Source organism: Xiphophorus maculatus, chromosome 20, assembly GCF_002775205.1.
Source record: "Xiphophorus maculatus strain JP 163 A chromosome 20, X_maculatus-5.0-male, whole genome shotgun sequence".
Classification (NCBI taxonomy): domain Eukaryota; kingdom Metazoa; phylum Chordata; class Actinopteri; order Cyprinodontiformes; family Poeciliidae; genus Xiphophorus; species Xiphophorus maculatus.
In genome coordinates this window covers 836,422-855,407 of record NC_036462.1, presented here as the reverse complement: position 1 = coordinate 855,407, position 18,986 = coordinate 836,422, and the positions used below count along the sequence as shown (strand labels likewise).

General features: G+C 39.8%; 1 protein-coding gene across 2 annotated transcripts in view; it reads left to right on the top strand.

Annotated features, from left to right (window-relative positions):
• pdzrn3 (PDZ domain containing ring finger 3) overlaps positions 1–16,357 on the top strand; it is a 126,567-nt gene extending 110,210 nt beyond the window's left edge. For both annotated transcript variants that reach the window (XM_023325438.1, XM_023325439.1), the window contains 7 exons: positions 6,058–6,311; positions 9,059–9,146; positions 11,772–11,870; positions 11,990–12,052; positions 12,158–12,259; positions 13,111–13,230; positions 14,513–16,357. In XM_023325438.1, coding sequence (XP_023181206.1) covers positions 6,058–6,311; positions 9,059–9,146; positions 11,772–11,870; positions 11,990–12,052; positions 12,158–12,259; positions 13,111–13,230; positions 14,513–16,036 — 2,250 coding nt within the window. In that variant the 3' untranslated portion in view covers positions 16,037–16,357. The remainder of the gene's footprint in view (positions 1–6,057; positions 6,312–9,058; positions 9,147–11,771; positions 11,871–11,989; positions 12,053–12,157; positions 12,260–13,110; positions 13,231–14,512) is intronic.
• Positions 16,358–18,986: the final 2,629 nt, after the last annotated feature.

Below are 18,986 nucleotides of genomic sequence, written 5' to 3'. Positions count from 1 at the left end.
ATAAAATATAACATGCTGTCAATATAAAAAGCTGCTTAGAGCAGTCCTAGCAAAGATTCAAAAAATGCAGATACAGTATGTATATGTAAATATATGTACAGCAAGTGTGCCACAGTGCAGTTGTGCAAAATTGGACTGATTAGTGCAGAACAATGATTTAGCTTTTATTGTACAGTGAGATGGCATGTGGCAGGAAGGATTTCCTGTATCTGTCCCTACGACAGCGGAGCTGGAGCAGCCTATGTGAGAAGGTGCTCCGCTGTCTGTCCACTATGTGGTGGAGAGGGTTTGTTTATTCTCCATAATAGACAGAACCTTCTTCAGTGTCCTCCTCTCCACCACAGTTTCCAGGGACTCCAGCCTTAGTCCCAGTACAGAGCCAGCTTTCCTGATGATTTTGTCTAGTCTATTAGAGTCGCTGGCTCTGATGCTGTTTCCCCAACACACAGCAGCAAAGAAGATGGCACCATCAACAACACTGTGATAGAAGGTCTCCAACATCTTGCTGCACACATTGAAGGATCTCAGCTTCCTTAAAAAATAGAGTCTGCTCATCCCCTTCCTGCACACAGCGTCAGTGTTAGATGCCCAGTCCAGTCTGTTGCCGATTACAACTCCCAGGTATTTGTAATCCTCCACCTCCTCCACCACTTCCCCTTTGATCTTTAGTGGCCGTGAAGGTATCTTCTTCCTTCTGAAGTCAATCACCATCTCTCTGGTCTTACTAATGTTGAGCCTCAGGTGATTCTGGTCAGACCACTCCACAAAGCTGTCCACCAGTGTCCTGTTATCCCCCTCCCCTCTATCCCCTATACACCCGACAACCGCTGAGTCATCAGAAAACTTCTGTAGGTGACACGATTCAGAGTTGTACTGGAAATCAGTGGTGTACAGGGTGAAGAGAAAGGGAGAAAGCACAGTTCCCTGTGGAGCCCCTCTTTTGGTAAAGAAATATAAACCTTTCTTTATATTTTCTTAGTGAATTAATAGTTGAAATCTTTTGATGGGTAAAGGTTTATATGAAAGACTTAAATATTTAGTGTTTGATCTTTTCTAGTTTCCTTAAACTGATGTTTAGCAACAGCTAACAGCAGTGTTGGTAATTTTTCCAATTTCTAAGTCCAAAATTCACAGTTAATGAAGGTTTTGTTCACTAGAGCCCCATCATTTGTAGTATTTTACAAGATAATATTCATGGACCATTTCAGAGGTAACTTAAAAGCACAGCTAGCCATTCTGTGGTGCTAACTTTAGCTAGATTAGCAAAGCAAAAAAAAAAAACATATTCTCAAGTACCAGTGGCCATTATTATTCCTCCCAGAATATCTGAAAGTTACATTTGTTTGTACTAAGAACTGCTTGCACAAAACTTTATCTTCTACTGTATATTGTCATTTCAAATGGATGTTTAGTTACAGAAAATAGTTAGCATTAGCAGCATGAGGAATTTTCTGATTGCTAATATCAAACAATATTTATTTACATCTCATCAGGTTTTTGCTTACAGTAACTAGATATTTTATCCAATAATTTCAGTTAAAATGTATTGGTCTTGCTATCCTTAAGAATACAGCTCAGCCAACCTTTTATTGGAGCTAACGTTAACTCAGTTAGCAAAGAACAAAATATTGCTTCAAGACATGCACTATAAATGATTAGTGTTTTATCTTCTATATTCTCATTTCAATTTGTTCATTAACCAAAAGAAGCTAGCATGAGCAAATTTTCTGACTAAGGGCAAATTAATATTCTCACCTAATAAAATGTTTTCTCACAGTAGCTTGATCCTTTGTTCTATTTTTTGAGTACTTTATCAGGTAAAACACAGCCAAGCTAACCATTCTATTGAGCTAACTTTAACTCAGTCAGAAAAGCAGATGAAATCAAACTTGAACAAAAGTGTCTAAAAACGTCTGTTTGTTTTTATTATTATTAATCACTAAGGCCCATTTCAGATAAAAAATGTCAAGATGTCACCAACACATGTATTATCATACAAATTAAAAATACAAATGATATATTAAAACTGATGCTTTTCCTCCAACAAATGTGACATTCACAACCACAATAACTATATGCCTTTGTGTAGCATCAGTGAAATTATGAAGATATGAAAATATTAATTTTTCCCTCTTTCACAATTCTCATAACTAATAAATAATTGAATTTTGATTTCCCAGACAGTGCAGGATTAAATAAAGGTCTAATAAAACTGTTGCTGCCTCACTCCATCCACAGTAATGCAAAGACAATAATGGGAAATCTCGAGCCAGCTGCCTGGCAGATGAACAGTTTTCTGCTGTATGTTTTCCAGCCTCGGAATAGACAGGAAAACACACAAACTCCCTCATTGATGGCTCAGTCCAACTTGATTTGCTTCACAGAGATGAGCTGACATCACAGTTCAAAGCACAGCTGCCTCCTGCTGCCCCTAATTATTACCAACAGGCTGAAGAACCATATAAGCTGCCATATGGCACATTGAGGAGAAGTGAAATTCTAAATTAGCTGCAAAACAAAAGCCAAATCCAGAGCAGGTAGTCGTTTCCAGTGTTGTCTTAGAGGTCAAATGTGACATTTTAATGAAAGAAAATGGGCTGCGAATAACAAAGCCGCAGCTGTGTAAATTCCTCTCCTGACAGTGGAACAGAATACGTTTGATTTTGATCTAATTAGTATTCTTTTAAGAAGGGAATGGCTACCCTCCTGCTGTTAAAATAGATTTAAGAGAAACCCATTTCAAGATGTACTAGAGATCCTTCTGTGTTTGTACACAGGAACAGAAGCATTGTGTTCTGTACATGCAACCCAGACCTTCTGTTAGAGGTTTTCAGAGCAGCAAGCCTGTAAAGGTCCAGTGTCTTTATCTGCATGGAGTCCGTGCAAGCGAAGCCGAATGAGCTTCTCAGCCCACTGAACTGAGGCTGACTGAGAGACCTCCATGCCCCATTTGGTCCCCCTCATTAAAAGCACCGATGCAGAATGCCTCGGGCTCACCAGGCTAAAGGCTTCGTCTCTGATTAGTTGTAACAATACACTATGTGCGCAATTATTAGGCAAGTCTTAGTTTTGACCAAAGCAACATTTTTATGCATATTTTAAAACTCCACATTGTGTAAACTTGAATAGAAGACACTTTCTTCAAGCAGTGGTACAGGTGGTACATCCAAAATACAGTGGTCTGCATCTTTCAAGAAGACCATGATTGTTATGCAGGACAGTGCTCTATCACATACATCAAAATACTCCACTATGTGGCTAACCAGTAAAGGCCTTAAAGATGAAAATACAATTAAGTGCCCCCCTTCATCACCAGACCTAAACCCCAATGAGAACCTATGGGCCCTTCTTAATCGGGAGATTTATGGTGAAGAAAAACAACACATCTCTGAACAGTGTCTGGGAGACTGTGGTTGCTGCTGCACAAAAAGTTGGTCATCCACAGATCAAGACCCCATGAATGGAAGGCTTATAACTGTTATTGAAAGGAAGGGTTGGTCACTGATTTATTTTTTAAACCTCTGGTCAGACCGTGTGATCCGGAAAGTACTTCTATACCTTTGTGTCAGGTCTGCTAATCTCTGTTTAAGGTCTGGTCAGTTTTCCTCGTACAAATGACTCAAAGTCTTCTGGAGAGAAACGTTGCAGGCACAAATGTAGGTCTTTTGGATGTTGTGTTCAGGTCTGGCTCTCTCCCACTGCGCTCTTTTATTTCTCATCTGGAAGTGATCCAGATTCACCTCACTGTCTTGTTTTGTTTTAAATTACATCCAATAGTGACACAGTGTGGCATTATCTAAATTTATAATATGATAAACAACTACTCAGACAAAGTCAGCCTTCCTTGTTTACTCTGTAGATTCCAGTACAGAACAGACCAAATGATGTCATTAACCCATTAGGTGAAAAAATGGCGACCTCCATTGGTGGGAAATAGAACAATATACATTTTTTGAAGTGATTATGAGTTTTGGCATATCACAAATTTTTTAGTTAATAGGAAAATTACAACATATCTAAGCCAATATGTTCAACTAATTCTGGATCACTGTAATGCTTTGTTGGAGTGCCGAGATTCCAGAGAGCCATGTTGGACTGCTGGAGCCTCCGTGCAGTGAGAGGGCAGCACAAAACCCTGCCTCAGGAACACATCAGCTGTGTTCCTCAGCTGATGTGTAACGTCACACCTTGCTGTGGGAGACAAAAACTGGGGATGTCAAATTCTGGGTAAATTAGAGCAGCTCACAAAAGATAAAGGCAGTAATAAGACGTCTTTTCTCTTTAAGTTGTGCCAGCATTTGTTTTTGTTTGGATTTAAATACGGAGCCACATTTTTTACTTGCGATACCGTATGTACAGAATTATAAATTTATTTGATTACTCTGCAGCAGCTCAGCACACTTAAATAAACAGTTCCACAAGCTTGGTCAAACATGTAAAAACAACATAACTTTACTTTGTGCAGTCAGAACTGCTTAAAGGAGTATAACAGCCAATGTAAAATAAATCCTAAAGAAACTGACAAAAACAGTTGGTTGACTATGTTTGTCAAACATGTCAAAAACATGTTTCACAAAACATGTCTTCAACAAACCTTTCAAATGGATTAGAAAGTGCAATTACAAATTCTAAGTATAATGCTAAATAAATAATGATTTATGAGCATGATGTTGCTCATAGCACAAATCATAGAATTAAACTGATTGGTGCGTCTCTAGATTTAAACTCACAATAAAGAGGTTGACGACTTTTTTTTTCTCTGAACTTCCTTTATTTCTGTGCAATAATAACCTGCATTTTCTATTTTATGTTGTCTTGCAGAATTATTTATTCTCCTTTAACTTTTTCACACAATAAAGTGGACGGAAAAAGATACATTGTTCCTTTTCCTATAAAAAGCCCCCCCTGAAAATACAAAGTGCATTTGTATTAAGCCCCCAGCAGGACAAATTGTGACTCGCATATTTCACTGTTCCTCTGACTGTGACGCTGTGGCCTGACTCCGTTCTCTAGTGTCTTTTTCTTCTGAAGCCTGTGGTGCAGGTGTGTTTTTTCGGGAGAGGAACATAATTATTATCAGTAGTTGTTGTTGCTCTTTTTTTCTTCTGGGCAAAAACATTTACCAAAATTTTCCAAGCTGTATTACGTATATTTAAATACCGTAACATTATTGGCACACAGGTAGAGAAGAAGCATGGAGACTGTTTAGCCAATCAGGACGCAGAACACAATGCACAGTGAAAAAAAAACTGCACAAAAAAATCCTCAAAGCAGCGAGGCCGTGAAAGGTGAACAGCGTTATAGCGAGGGTTCACTGTACTGTAAGTGTTTAGTAATTTATCTTCTATATTCTCAATACACACTGATGTTTAGCAACCACAAACAGCTAACATGATCAATTTTTTAACTTCAAAGCAAGCAAATATTGTTATCTAATGACATTTTTTTTCTTATATTAGCCCATTTCACTCATGACTTAAAATGATTCTGAAAGATTGCTGTCAAGAAAACATGAAATTTTTTGTCTGACATCTGATTTCAATCTCTGCCGTTTGAGAGGCGAATCTTCATTTAGATCTGGTCTCAGACTTCTTGGATCTCTGCAAATTCCTGTGAGAGCAGGGCATTTAGAGGCTTTGTGCTTTCATCAGCACATGGAGCCTTTAAGTGGCTCAAGCAGACTTAATTAGCCTCTTCTCTGTGGCACACCGCAGCCTTTTGCTCAAACTAATCTTCTCAGGTTAATGCCCAGCACTCCCTCCACCGACCGTCTCTGACAGAAGGGAGACTACTTAGCTAAAAGATGAATCCTGTACACAGCCACAGCTAATGAACTTGATTAATTAAACAGAGACTCTTCCTAATTAATGTCTTATTGCACTTGATCTGACTATGACCCTGTAACAATAGGGGGGAAACTGTGGTACCTCATTTACCAAAGAGAAGTTTGTACTCATTGTTTTATTTGATAGTCTTAATTAAAGAGTGATTACGTTAGTTTGTTTGCGAGGAGAGAGGAAAACATTTAATTCTGTCATTTCTGTCTTTGTCCTGCAGGTTAATGGGAAGGACCTCTCAAAAGCCACCCATGAGCAAGCAGTGGAGGCATTCCGCACCGCCAAGGACCCCATCATGATTCAAGTTCTACGCCAGGGTCCTTACCCCCAACTGCTCGCCCCCATCACAGACACCCAGGTGTCGGACATCAGCACCCAGACCGACATCACCCTCCAGCATATCGTGGCTCTCACCAAGCTGCCTCCCGCCTCACCCCCGATGACGGAGCTGGAGGAGTATCTTCTGCCGGAGGAGTGAGTAGAGTGACTGATAGCGCTGCATCGCAGATTCATGGGAACTTCAGAGCGATCAAAGACCGAATACGGTCAAGGTCTTGGCATAGATTATTCTTCCACTTAGTTAATCTTTTTTTTCCATGGAGTCTTAGAGGATGAACCAGGAAAATTCCTTTTCTACAAATTAAAAGTCCATCTTGATGTAAAAGGAAACATACAGACAAAATGACGTTGCTGACACACCTGGTAAAGATGTGTTTGTGACCAACTTAGAGGGATCTTAAACTGTTCTTTTTGTGTACAATTTCTTAACCTCTTCTCTCACCACAAATGTTTTGTGTGTGTGGCCTGGGATGAAAACAGAATGTGGTTGAACCCAACAAACTCTAGAGATGCACCAATCAGGTGTTAGTTCTGGTCCGCTCTGGTTCTCTAAGATCTGACTGATCAGTCACCACTTTTAAACATTTTGTAACATAGAAATATATATAAAGGTTGCAAACTAGCATGGACCGGCTAGTCTTCCCCTCCGTGCTTATGGGTTGGACTGGGAATGTTTGCCACATCAGAACTTATTCAGCATATCTTCCCATCATCCCTTTCTTGTTCGGAAAAGCCAAAAACTACCTCAAGCTGGCGGGAAAAAATATTTTGCGAAATTGAGGAAATTATTTTGAATTTTGCTGCTTTAATCAGCCATTTCTAATGTGACACTTCAAGATGTACATAAAAAAAATATATAAACACAATTGTGTTCAGTTTACTAACAAATTAATTTTCACAAAGAAAAAGTTGCTGATACTTTGCACTCCAAGAACAATAGATACTCGGCATTACAGTTCCTCCACCGTGCTTTACAATGGGCATCCTGTGTTTTATGTAGCGTTAATCGCTAAACAGCTCAATGTCTCATCTGATCAAAGCACACGGTTTGCTCTGGGATGTTTAGTGGGCATTCGTTACATTGGAAGATAAAGTTGTTGCTGCCCACTTTTTTAGCCCACTCCCACCTTAGTTAGAGTCCAAAGTGTAGGAGGAGCAACAGCAGCGCTGAACCACAGGCTCCGTCAGAGCCGCTGATGTGAGGAGCTAGCTGTGGCTCTGCAGCACAAACAAAAAACCCTCCAGTAAATAAATACTTAAAGCAAAAGACATGTAACACATTTTATTTACTTCCACTGCTCAATAGAGTGAAAGACATTAACAATAAATATCAGACTGCAGATAGTTGCAGTTTGATTTGGCTGAGTCATGATAAACAGCCTCGTTTTGCCTTAAATCAAAACTAGCTAAACTGGCTACATTGCTTTCATAGACTTTGCTCTTTTTTCTGTTGAAGGTATTTCAATTATATTAAGCTTTCTAACTCTTACTTTCATAAGAAGAGTTTGAAACTGGAGGGGCTGAGTATTACCATTAGCCAACAGCTCTGTATGGGAGCCGAGATCAGAGCAGCTGACAGTAAAAAAGAAAATACTTGCCAGACATTCAATTCTAGACTTTTCCAAGATTGGGGAGTCTGGATCCCCCCCACCCCTTTTGTATTTCCGTCCATGCCTGGAGGGTTGCTTTGACTCATTACTGTATGTTTGAGAAAACCTTGAATCTCTGTATGAGCTGATCCCCTGCTCATACAAAGCTCCACCTTGTGGAGTGGCAAAGAACCACTCCACCACTCAACTCCTCCAGACTAGCGGCAGCAGAAATGAGCAAACACCTGGTGGAACTCAGCATCTGCTGAAAAAATGCCAATGCTCCTAAGAACAGTTGTAAAAGGCATCACAAACATTGTTGTGATGCTGAAGTGCCAGAAAGGGTAGAAGCTTCTTAAAGAGACAGAGGCCAATTTCATATTGCCAGATGTGAAGTCAAATTTCTTTTCTTACTTTTGATATATACAGCATTTTCATAGCAACTGAAGGAGACAGTTGCTTTATTGCGCTGTAAAATTACAAGTGCCTGGAAAACACATAACAACCCCCCTTTAATTTGCAGGGTAGCATAAAGTTAGGCTCTGAAGCAATAAAAAGTCTAATGAGTCCATTATTACACTCTTCCAACGTGACGATGCTTCAGTACAGACAGATGCAGTGATGTGCCTACTGTACAAGCCTGTGGCTTCAGTGGTTGCTGTGGTTGATCAGGTCTAGATTCAGCAACATTATGAGCCCAAAGAATGAGGTCATCTGATATTTGGATTTTCTCTCTTATGGTCTCAAGCCATCAACACCCCATGAATGATGGCTTGTCTTGCCTCTGGAGAAAGCTTTGATAACAAAGAGCAAGCAAGCGTCACAGTCTGACGGAAAATGTTCTTGCCAATCACCAGAGATGACGGCAGCTCCGGGGCACATTAAAACAACAGTTCTGCTCTTTTATAATTGCATATTCTCAAGCTGCTGCTCCTCTTTCTGTGTGTGTGGGAGACATCACAGCTCCAACACCATGAGTACACATGCACCGTGACATCAGGAATGTGGCCTCTAATGAATAATAAGTGGTTTCTTTTAATTTTAGTCAAATGAATAATGTGACATGCTAATTTGTAATTAGCCTCTGGGTGTAGCTTCAGTATATCTGATTTTAGACTGATTTCCTTCCAATTGCATTCCCTCTTTGTGTCATTTTATTTTTAGAACCTGGGGTAAAATTAATTCCAAACACATTAAAGGGTTCCTGAGCTTTGGGCTTCGTTATGAACTGTTTCCCTAATTTATTTTTCACTTTTTTCGGATTTATCTCACACACACTCTTTCCTCTCCCAGGTCTCCTCCAGAGCACACATATTTTGACCCCAACGATTTCCTGGAGGGCATCCAACAGGAGATAGAGCGTGAGGGGCTTGAATATGAGGTAAAACTTAATCTCAATTTAGATCTCTCTGCTGTTTTATCAGTAACACGAGAGCAGAGGTAGACCTGAGATGAAATAATCCAGCTGAATCGCCTTTTTTAGTGGTGACCACGTCCTGTTAGCTATCAATTGTTAGCTATCAATGACAAGACTGGAGAAGCTGTTTTCTTTTAACATGCACAGCACTGACTTCATTATTTATTAGCAACATTAACCTGACTTCATGCAGTAAACAAGGGGCTCGTCAGATAATATGCTGTCCTCACAATGTGTTACTTTACAAAGCTAACAAACCTAGCGATACAGCTAGCCAGACAGTTAGCTAACACCTGAAGTGGGAATAATCCAGTCCTCGATTGTTTTTTGGTTTTATTCACAACTCTATTTCATTTTGTTTTGTAAAGCCTTAACAAAATATGAGGGTAAGTATTTATTAATTATACATAAAATACTAAAGGTGACTAGACTTCAACTAATAATAGCATAGATCACAGATGTCAAACTTCAGTCCTCACAGGCCACTGTCCTGAAACTTTTAGATGTGCCTCTGCTGCATCACCTGAATAGAATAATTAGGTCATTAAGGCTCTGGAGAACTGATCTACACAAGGAGGAGGTCATTAAGTCATTTCATTCTAGTGTTTTGTACCAGTGGCACATCTAAAAACTGCAGGACAGCGGCCCTTGGGGACTGGAGTTTGACTCCCCTGGAGATGCTTCTTAACATAGATAATTAGCCAAGGATGTACCTTGTACAATTAGCTGAAGCACATAGAAATGAGTAGTTTAACTAACAAAGCACTACATAATATTCAAATAATTATTGATAACATGAACCTACATATGAATAATCTCCAAGGAACAATGTATTTTAAGGACAGCCAGTGACGCCATGCGTTCAGCCTGACCAGTTCAGACCAAATTAGAAGGTCAAACTTATTGACCGATGTCCACCAGGTGGCAGTAAAATTCTGTTGTACAACTTTTGTTTCACAATAACTAAAATCAAACAAAATATTCCAAGGGAGACAACACAGATAATTAGTCGGCACAGATAACAGCTGCATCCACCGCTGACAGCTGCTGGGTGAGTGTATGATGTTCACTCTGATGACCTTTGACACATTTGACCCCTCTAGTTGGAGGTGATCTTCTCCCTGATGTTAAAGGCACCCACAGAGGATTAATCCAAATCCTTGAATGGTGGCCCCCAGTTTAGCAGTGGTCTTAAAAGCAGAGCAGGGGCTTTAATATGTTCATTTGATTAATTGATTACGTAGATTTTAAAAATAAGCCAGTAGGAATTCCCCTCCAATGGGAAATGTTGACTTTTTTACAGCAAGGCAGGGCAGAACTTTTTTTTTTTAAATCAATTTTCTATGTCTGACCAAATTAATTTTTTCTATTAACTTTAAAATTCATGTGCATCAAAAGAGAAAAATTGAAGATTATAATGTTTTTAATAATTTCTTTTTTTTTTGGTCTTTTATTTGTTCTCCTGCACATAGAAAATGAAACACATTTTTTGGTAAGTCTTTTTGCTTTTTTCTGTGTTGGAAAAAAAATGGCACAATATTTTTGCACTTGCCATTAGAGCTAAAACAAAACAAGGACTTAAAAGACTTTTTTCTTCTCTTTTGGTTATTTACTGTAGAAATAAAAGAAATGCGGTTTATATAGTGAGAAACACTTAATAGAAAAACAGTCAAATTTTGCACACCACCATTCTTTCATGCTTGTCTACTAGGAAAAAATGGAGTGCGAAGAAGGGGAAAAAAACATTAATATTTTAATCTACAAGTTTTTGTTTTTACTTGCGCATGACTTTAATGTCAAAAGAGAAAAAAATTTGATTGGACAAAATGTGTGTTGAAAGAAAAAAAAACTTTGGGGTTTTCATACTTTCACCATTCCTGAACTACAAAACTGAAAATCTGAAGGAATTAACTGCTTATTTTCAAATGTGCATTTAACCTCATTTTACCTCATAGAAAAACGGTCAAATTTTGCACATCACCATTCTTTCATGCTTGTCTACTAGTAAAAAAAATGGTCAGCGAGGAAGAAAAAAGGCGGCACTGATAGTTCAGTTGGTTTAGTTAGCATGCTGTCTAACCTCATCAGTTAGCTAATCGCACTTGTTTGTGGATTTGTATGAAATTGCGATAAATGTTAGCATTCAACATGAAGCATTACATCCAACTCTGGGCCAAAAGCAGAGTATCACTCCAGATTTAGCCACCAAATCACTCATGGCTTAGTTTTTTTAGGGGCTACCCCTCACAGAGCGTGGCCTTTGGCCTCTGAGACCAATGCTGTTCTTAACTTTATCTGGATCTGTGAGATTAAAGGTGTTGACAAGTGAAAAACAGCACATTGGCTGTCTGCAGCTCACTGCATCATCCTTCATGCTGTCAGTGGGCCTCTAAGAAAAGCCGATGGCCTCCTGCATCCAGCTGAAAGATTCATTACAGTGATTGATAGATTTGCGTTGCTCTCTGGCCCCATTTTGTGGTCAATACATTTACTTTGTCTAGAAACACACTTACACGAGCTCCCAGCTATTTTTCTCCTGCTTCGCTGGGGGGAAAAAAGTAATTTCAGGTTTAATTTGTATCTAACCAGGAGGTGGATCTGTACCGAGCAAACATCCAAGACAAACTGGGCCTGACCATCTGTTACAGGACTGATGACGAGGATGAGGCTGGGATCTACATTAGTGAGGTAAAAGTTCCAGGGTTATGCTCAGATCTACTTTAACACTTAGGAATAATGTAAACAAACTGTACTTGTCAAAAGGAATAATGTTTGCTTTAATTCATAATTTAAACATGTTCCTTTAGATCGATCCAAACAGCATCGCTGCAAAGGATGGTAGAATTAGAGAAGGGGACAAAATCATACAGGTAAGAGTTACAAAAACTAATGCTAGAAGCTTCAGTTGGTTTGAGTAGAACTAGAAATAATTAGTGTTAAAAACAGATAAACAGCCAATTTTTATGTTCGTCCAGATCAATGGTGTTGAGATCCAAAACCGAGAGGATGCAGTGGCGCTGTTGACCACTGAGGGCAACCAGAACATCTCTCTGCTGGTGGCCCGACCAGAGATTCAGGTAATAAGCATGTCAGAATATGTGTGGTATAGTACAGGTTCGTACTGTAAACCCAGAGATTCACAGAAAAATCATCTGGTGATTGGAATTGGATGATTTTCATCTTGATCAACCCAGAAACTCAAAAATCTGCTAATTTTCTGATCAATGCTAGCAGGAGAAATGAAATCCTACAACCACAACCTACAACAAAATTGTGTTTTTTGTTCTACAATTTTGTTGTGGGTTGTGTTTGTAGGATTTCCCTTTCCCTCATTTCTCCTGCTAGCGTTAGACACACACATTTGTTTTGGTTGTATTTACCCAGAATGCCATGCGCTTTAGTCTGCTTTCTGCTTTTGGAGCAGTCTCTGGTCCACTAGTGGTTCACTTCAACCAAATCATGACCTAGGTTTTTAGGCGAACCAGAGATTGCTTTTTTGGTCCACATCAGAATTCAGTTGTGATTCACACCTCCTGAAGTAAACTGGACTTGTTACCCGTTTTACAGCGATTGGTCATCCATCCACACAATGTGACATTACTTCTGCTGCTAAAGTATAGCTTACAGGAAGCAGAGAAAAAGATTATTAATGTTGCGTCTTAAATCTGTATCTAAATTGACCATAAAATTCTGATTAAAATGAAACTTTTTGAAACTTTTGACCAATAACTGATAACCGGTAACACTGTATAATGCTTTTTGGATGACAAATAGGCCTTGAATATCAGAAGCATGTCCTCTGCTCCCTGAGTGTTTTTGTGTGGGTTTTTTTGTGTTTTTTGTTTTTATGGCTCACATATGAAACATTTTCATGTTTCATATGTGTGTCTAAAAATGCGTCTCTCTTGTGCTCCTTATGGCATCCCAGCTGGACGGGGGCTGGATGGATGATGATAGGAACGACTTCCTGGATGACCTCCACATGGACATGCTGGAGCAGCAACACCATCAGGCCATGCAGTTCACTGCCAGCGTGCTAGAGCAGCAGGTACACACACACACACACCTTCACAGCATGCTGAGCAGGAAGACACACAATCAATCTGAGTAATTAATGTTTGACTGGTTTCGGGTTTCTTGTTTTCATTGTTAACAGAAGGAGACTAGGAAGACATTGGTTCATGAATAAAACCTTTTAATCTGTAACTAGTTTCTTGCAGTATTTGTAGATAAAACATGGGCCTTTACTTTTATGCAGTGTATACATCTTTTCACAGAATCTTTACATTCTGTTTGCAGGAAATACTTAAAGCTCACTAAGTCCTGACGTAAAGGAGGAACAAAGTCTTAAATGTTAGCTACTAGAACTAATGGTGAAAAAAAAAACCAGACATTTCTTCCTATATCTTTGAAAAAAGAGAGCATCAAACACAACAGCTAAATGTTTGTCAGTTTAGTAGTCTGGAGTCCAGTGTGTATTAACTAGTCTTCAGTCCAGTGTGTATTAACACAATGCCCTGGTGGAAAGACATCATCAATGATCTTAGTGAGGCAATTATTGCAGACCAACTCAAAAAGCCAATGGACTTCTATTTTAGAAGTCCATCATTCTAAAATAGGAAACATTGTTTAAAATTGAGAATGGTTCAGCTCTAGACCTTCCCTGAAGTGGACAAGCTTTCAGGTTGATGTTAACGATAAACCACTTACTGGTCATCCAAGAGGTGACAAGAGGTACATGTCAGGTCCTATAATGTTGACGGTATACTTTGAAAAACAAGTATGGGTTGTTTGGAAGATATAAGAAGGAAATTATTTCTGAAAATACAACTTTGCAAACCGAGGCATAGTTTAGCAATGAGCAGGAACAAAGTACAGATGTTCAGACATAATGAACAAAACCACATATAGAGAAAAACTAACACATTAGAAAACCTCACACCAAGCACAGTAGTAGAAAGTTGATCATTTGGCTTATTTTGCAGCTTGTAGTACCTTTGGTAAGTATTTTGTGACAACAGAAGCTTGGTCTCAATATGGTCAACAACAGGACATTGATTCAAAAACTGTCTGTAAATCTACAAGAGAATAGTTAAAACATCCATTAATTCAGACTGAACTGTTGAAGTAAGAGTAATAGCACATCTACATTACCAAATATCCTAGAATTTAATGAAGCTTTGCACAAAATGTAATCAGTTCAAGATGTTGATCCCTAAGATGACTACAAAGTTAATTGAAAATGTGGATGTTGGTGTGCATCTGAGTTTAAGATCTTTTATGGTCGACTAGACAACTTTCCAAATTTACTTGGTTGTTTGTCTTTGCAGAAGAAGCATGAGGAGGACGGGGGCACCACAGACACGGCCACGTTGCTCTCCAACCACCACGAAAAGGACAGCGGTGTTGGCCGCACAGACGAGAGCACCCGGAACGATGAGAGCTCTGAGCAAGAGAACCTCGGTGACGATCAGACGACCACAGCTTCCAACACGCTGGGCAGCTGCAGGAAACTGACCTATAGCCAGGACACCCTCGGCAGCACTGACCTGCCCTTCAGCGGCGAGTCGCTCATCTCTGCAGACTACGCCGACACCGACTTCCTGGGCATCCCAGTCGACGAGTGTGAGCGCTTCCGAGAGCTCCTGGAACTAAAGTGTCAGATGAGGAGTGGCGGCGCTCAGGGCCTGTTCAGCCTGGCCGCTGGGGGCACTGAGGGTCAGACAGAGGAGGGCGTGGATAAGGAGCTGGAGTTGCTCAATGAGGAGCTGCGCAGCATCGAGCTGGAGTGCCTGAACATCGTCCGTGCCCACAAGATGCAGCAGCTGAGGGAGCAGTGCCGAGAATCATGGATGCTCCACAACAGTGGCTTCCACAACTACAATACCAGCATAGACGCTCGCCGCCACGAACTGCCGGACATCACAGAGCTGCCTGAGAAATCAGACAAGGATAGCTCAAGTGCCTACAACACCGGCGAGAGCTGCCGCAGCACTCCTCTCACTCTAGAACTGTCTCCGGATAACTCCCTCCGTCGTGGAGCAGAGAATCAGGGCGCAGTAGGACTGTCTGGATCTGGAGTCTCAAATGGCAAGATTCACAAGCCCCTCTTGTCCCCGGTGCAGGAAGCCGGAAGCCCCAGGCGGTGCAGAGTCTCCTCTAAAGACCTGGACGGAGAGCTACAAGCCGAGAGCAAAGAGAGGAAGCTTGGGGAGACGGGTAAGGGTGGACGAGGCTCTCAACCACATTCCCCTTACAAGCACGCTCACATCCCGGCCCACGCCCAGCACTACCAAAGCTACATGCAGCTGATCCAGCAGAAATCTGCAGTGGAATATGCCCAGAGTCAGATGAGTCTGGTCAGCATGTGCCGGGATGCAGTCAGCCCCGGTGACCATGAGCCCAGGATGGAGTGGAAGGTAAAGATCCGCAGCGACGGCACGCGGTACATCACGAAGCGGCCGGTCCGGGACAGGCTGCTGAGGGAGCGTGCTCTCCGTATCCATGAAGAGCGCAGCGGCATGACCACGGACGACGACGCCATCAGCGAACTGAAGATGGGCCGCTACTGGAGCAAGGAGGAGCGGAAGCAGCACGCCATGCGGGCCAAGGAGCAGAAGCAACGCCGCGAGTTCATGAAGCAGAGCCGAGTGGACTGTCTGAAGGACCAGAGTGCTCCCGAGGACAAGAAGGAGCCAAACATCATCGAACTCAGCCACAAAAAGATGATGAAAAAGAGAAATAAGAAAATTTTTGACAACTGGATGACCATCCAGGAACTGCTGACCCATGGCACCAAGTCACCTGATGGGACTAGGGTTTATAACTCACTTCTGTCTGTGACCACGGTGTGACTCCCACTCCAAGGTGGAAGTGGGCCAGCGTGTACATATGGCGGTACTGGCTTGGACAGAGAGGGCTGCCACCAACATGTGTACATAGGAAATCAGAAAAGCCTTTCAGTTCCTACATTTTCATTATAGGGCTCCATTAAGTGATGGCTGGGTTTCACTGAATGGGACTTTGCAACTGAAGCAATGATTTTTTTCAGTAACCTTTTCTACCTTTGAGCTCTTTTAGATATTTTTTGGAAACTGCAATATTGACTCTTTTTGGAAGGTTTTGAAAGTGTGTAAAAAAATGTGAGCCATACTTTACCAGCCAGCATTTATATATATATATATATATATATATATATATATATATATATATATATATATATATATATATATATGTGATTTTAGTGTGATACTTTTATGGAGAAAATGTCATTTTACCTTTAAAAAAAAGTCAATCAAGAAAACCTTTGTATAAGGATTTTGGAGAATTATAAAATATAATTTGTATAAAATGTGTGGGTTTTTTTGTTTTAATTTCTCCCAAAAGATGCTGATTTCCCAAAGTTAAAGACTACCGGCGGTGTACCATCTATCCCAACATGAAGAGAACATTGATACTGATGTGTGTGTATGTACGATAACCTTTAGAGTAAGATGTGGAGTATGTGTTTTATGTTGTGCACACATATAGATGCTCTTGCTTTTGTAGAATTTTATGTATCGGGAAGAGAAACCAGCTTAACAAATCCCTAGTTAGCCTCACAATTTGAGTCTTGTACAATGAGAGATAATAAATTATTGTTTTATATATGATGAACTTTGAAATGTTTTTGAAGTTTCATTTATGAGAATTACTGAGGACCTAAACTAGTAAAAGCAGATCAGAAATCCTTGTAAGGCTAATTTTATTGTCATATTTGTGCAGCTGCTCAAGACGCATTGATATTCATTGAACTTTTTCATATTGTGTGACATTACAGCAAAAAACCTAAGTACATTTTACCAGAATTTTATGTTATAGTCCAAAGCAAAGTAGTGAGTCATCATGCAGTTTAAGAAAATTGATACATTGCACAGATTTGTATTCAGCCCAGGCCAATAGTCTTAAAATGTGACCTAATAAGTTGAGTCTACTTATGTGTAATTTATAATGAATAAAATGAAGCTGTTCTACATAGGTGCTGTTTGTAAAGTTGCAGTGAAAAATTAACAAAAAAGGAGAAAAAAAATACAAATCTGATGCCATTCTTGGAGGACACTGTCTGGGTGCACAGATAATGTAGGCCACCGCTAGCTTTAGCACGTTTGGGACTTTTATTAGATGAGGAAACATTTTAGTCATTTAACACCCACTTTAAAGAACAAGTGTTTTTTCCACAAGAGTCGATCAGAAGACACTAGCTACAATTATACATGTATATATAGAGAGGCATTTTGTGAAAGTTATGGTCATTTTGTTCCAATATCTTGATTCAGCTCTTATTTTGTAGGACCGAAAATGAGAACTTAAGTTTGTCATGCTTTGTATGCAACAAGCTTCAACAGCTCACTGAAATCATGAGCTAGCTGCAGTAAAAATACACCTAGCAAGAAAACATGCTTAAGTAACAAAAACTGGCAACATAATACATCAAAACATCAATGTTGATAAATTGTGATACAGAACAGTCAGCTAAATGCTTCCGCAAGAAAATATATTTTCATCAACTTACCAGAGAAACACGTCTTAGACACAGAGATTTAACTGCTTTCAATGCTGGAACTGCTGCAGTTTGGAACTATTGGCAGCTGGATGAAACACTTGACTTCCGAATTCCATGGTGAGTCTGAACTCTCCTTACCAAACCCTAAACACCAGAGTTCCGGTCACCTTCTAATCTGGCCACGTAAGCTGGTTGCTCCTCCGAATATAGCCCCCATACCTTGCTAAATATGATAAAGGGTGAGCAAAGTGGAGATTGTAAGGGGGTCTTGAATGGAGAAATGGGATGGAAAGAAGAAAACCACAAAGAACTTCCACAAGGCAAGGGAATTTAATTTATATAGCAGGTTTCAGCCAAAGACAATTCAGTGCTTGTACAAAGAAGTTAAAAACAACATACAAACAAAAACACATCAAACATATTAAAATTAGACAGATTAAATATAAACATTTTTATTAAAAAAATTATAAGTAAATAAAAATTTAATGGCAACCGCAAATAAAAAGATTTTTAACCTTGTTTTAAATAAACTCAGGGTGAGATCAGTCTTACAGTGAGCAGGAAGCCTTTATGTTGGTGCATAAAAACTGAAACTGTTTCAGTGTGTTTAGTTGTAACTCTTGGAATTATGAATAGGTTTAATTCAGGTTATTTTAAAGGTCTTAGCGCATGGAGGGTTGAAAAAGACCAGAAATGTAGCCTGGGCTTTTATTGTTAAGTGCTTTATAAACCATTAATGAAATTTTAAATTCTATTCTTTGAACAACTGGAAACCAGTGGAAGGATCTCAGAATGGGACTGATGTGCTGATCTCTTGTTTTAGAAAGGAAACCTGGAGCTATTTTATTAATTAATCAGTAAATCCAGTAAAAATGTGTTGCAATTATCAAATCTACTAAAAACAAACGTATGAACTAATCTTTCAGAAAACTTGTTGGGACAGTCATCCAATTTTGGCAATATTTTTTAAAAGTTTGTTACGCTGTCTTTATGATAAATTTGATGCCTGTGAAGACTCAGATCGGGATCCATGATCTCCCAGATCATGGATAGTTTGCTCTGTACAAGGGACATGATAGATGTGATATTTGACATTTTCCTTAACCTCAACTTAGGCAAAAAAGATGTACTGTTCACACAAATAAAGGACAAAAACAGCTTCAGTGGGTGACACTTTCTAGTCCATTTACTACCAAATAAAGGCCACCAGAGCCAATAAAACCTTTAAAGGAAAAAAAACAATGCTAACCCCCAGCGAAACA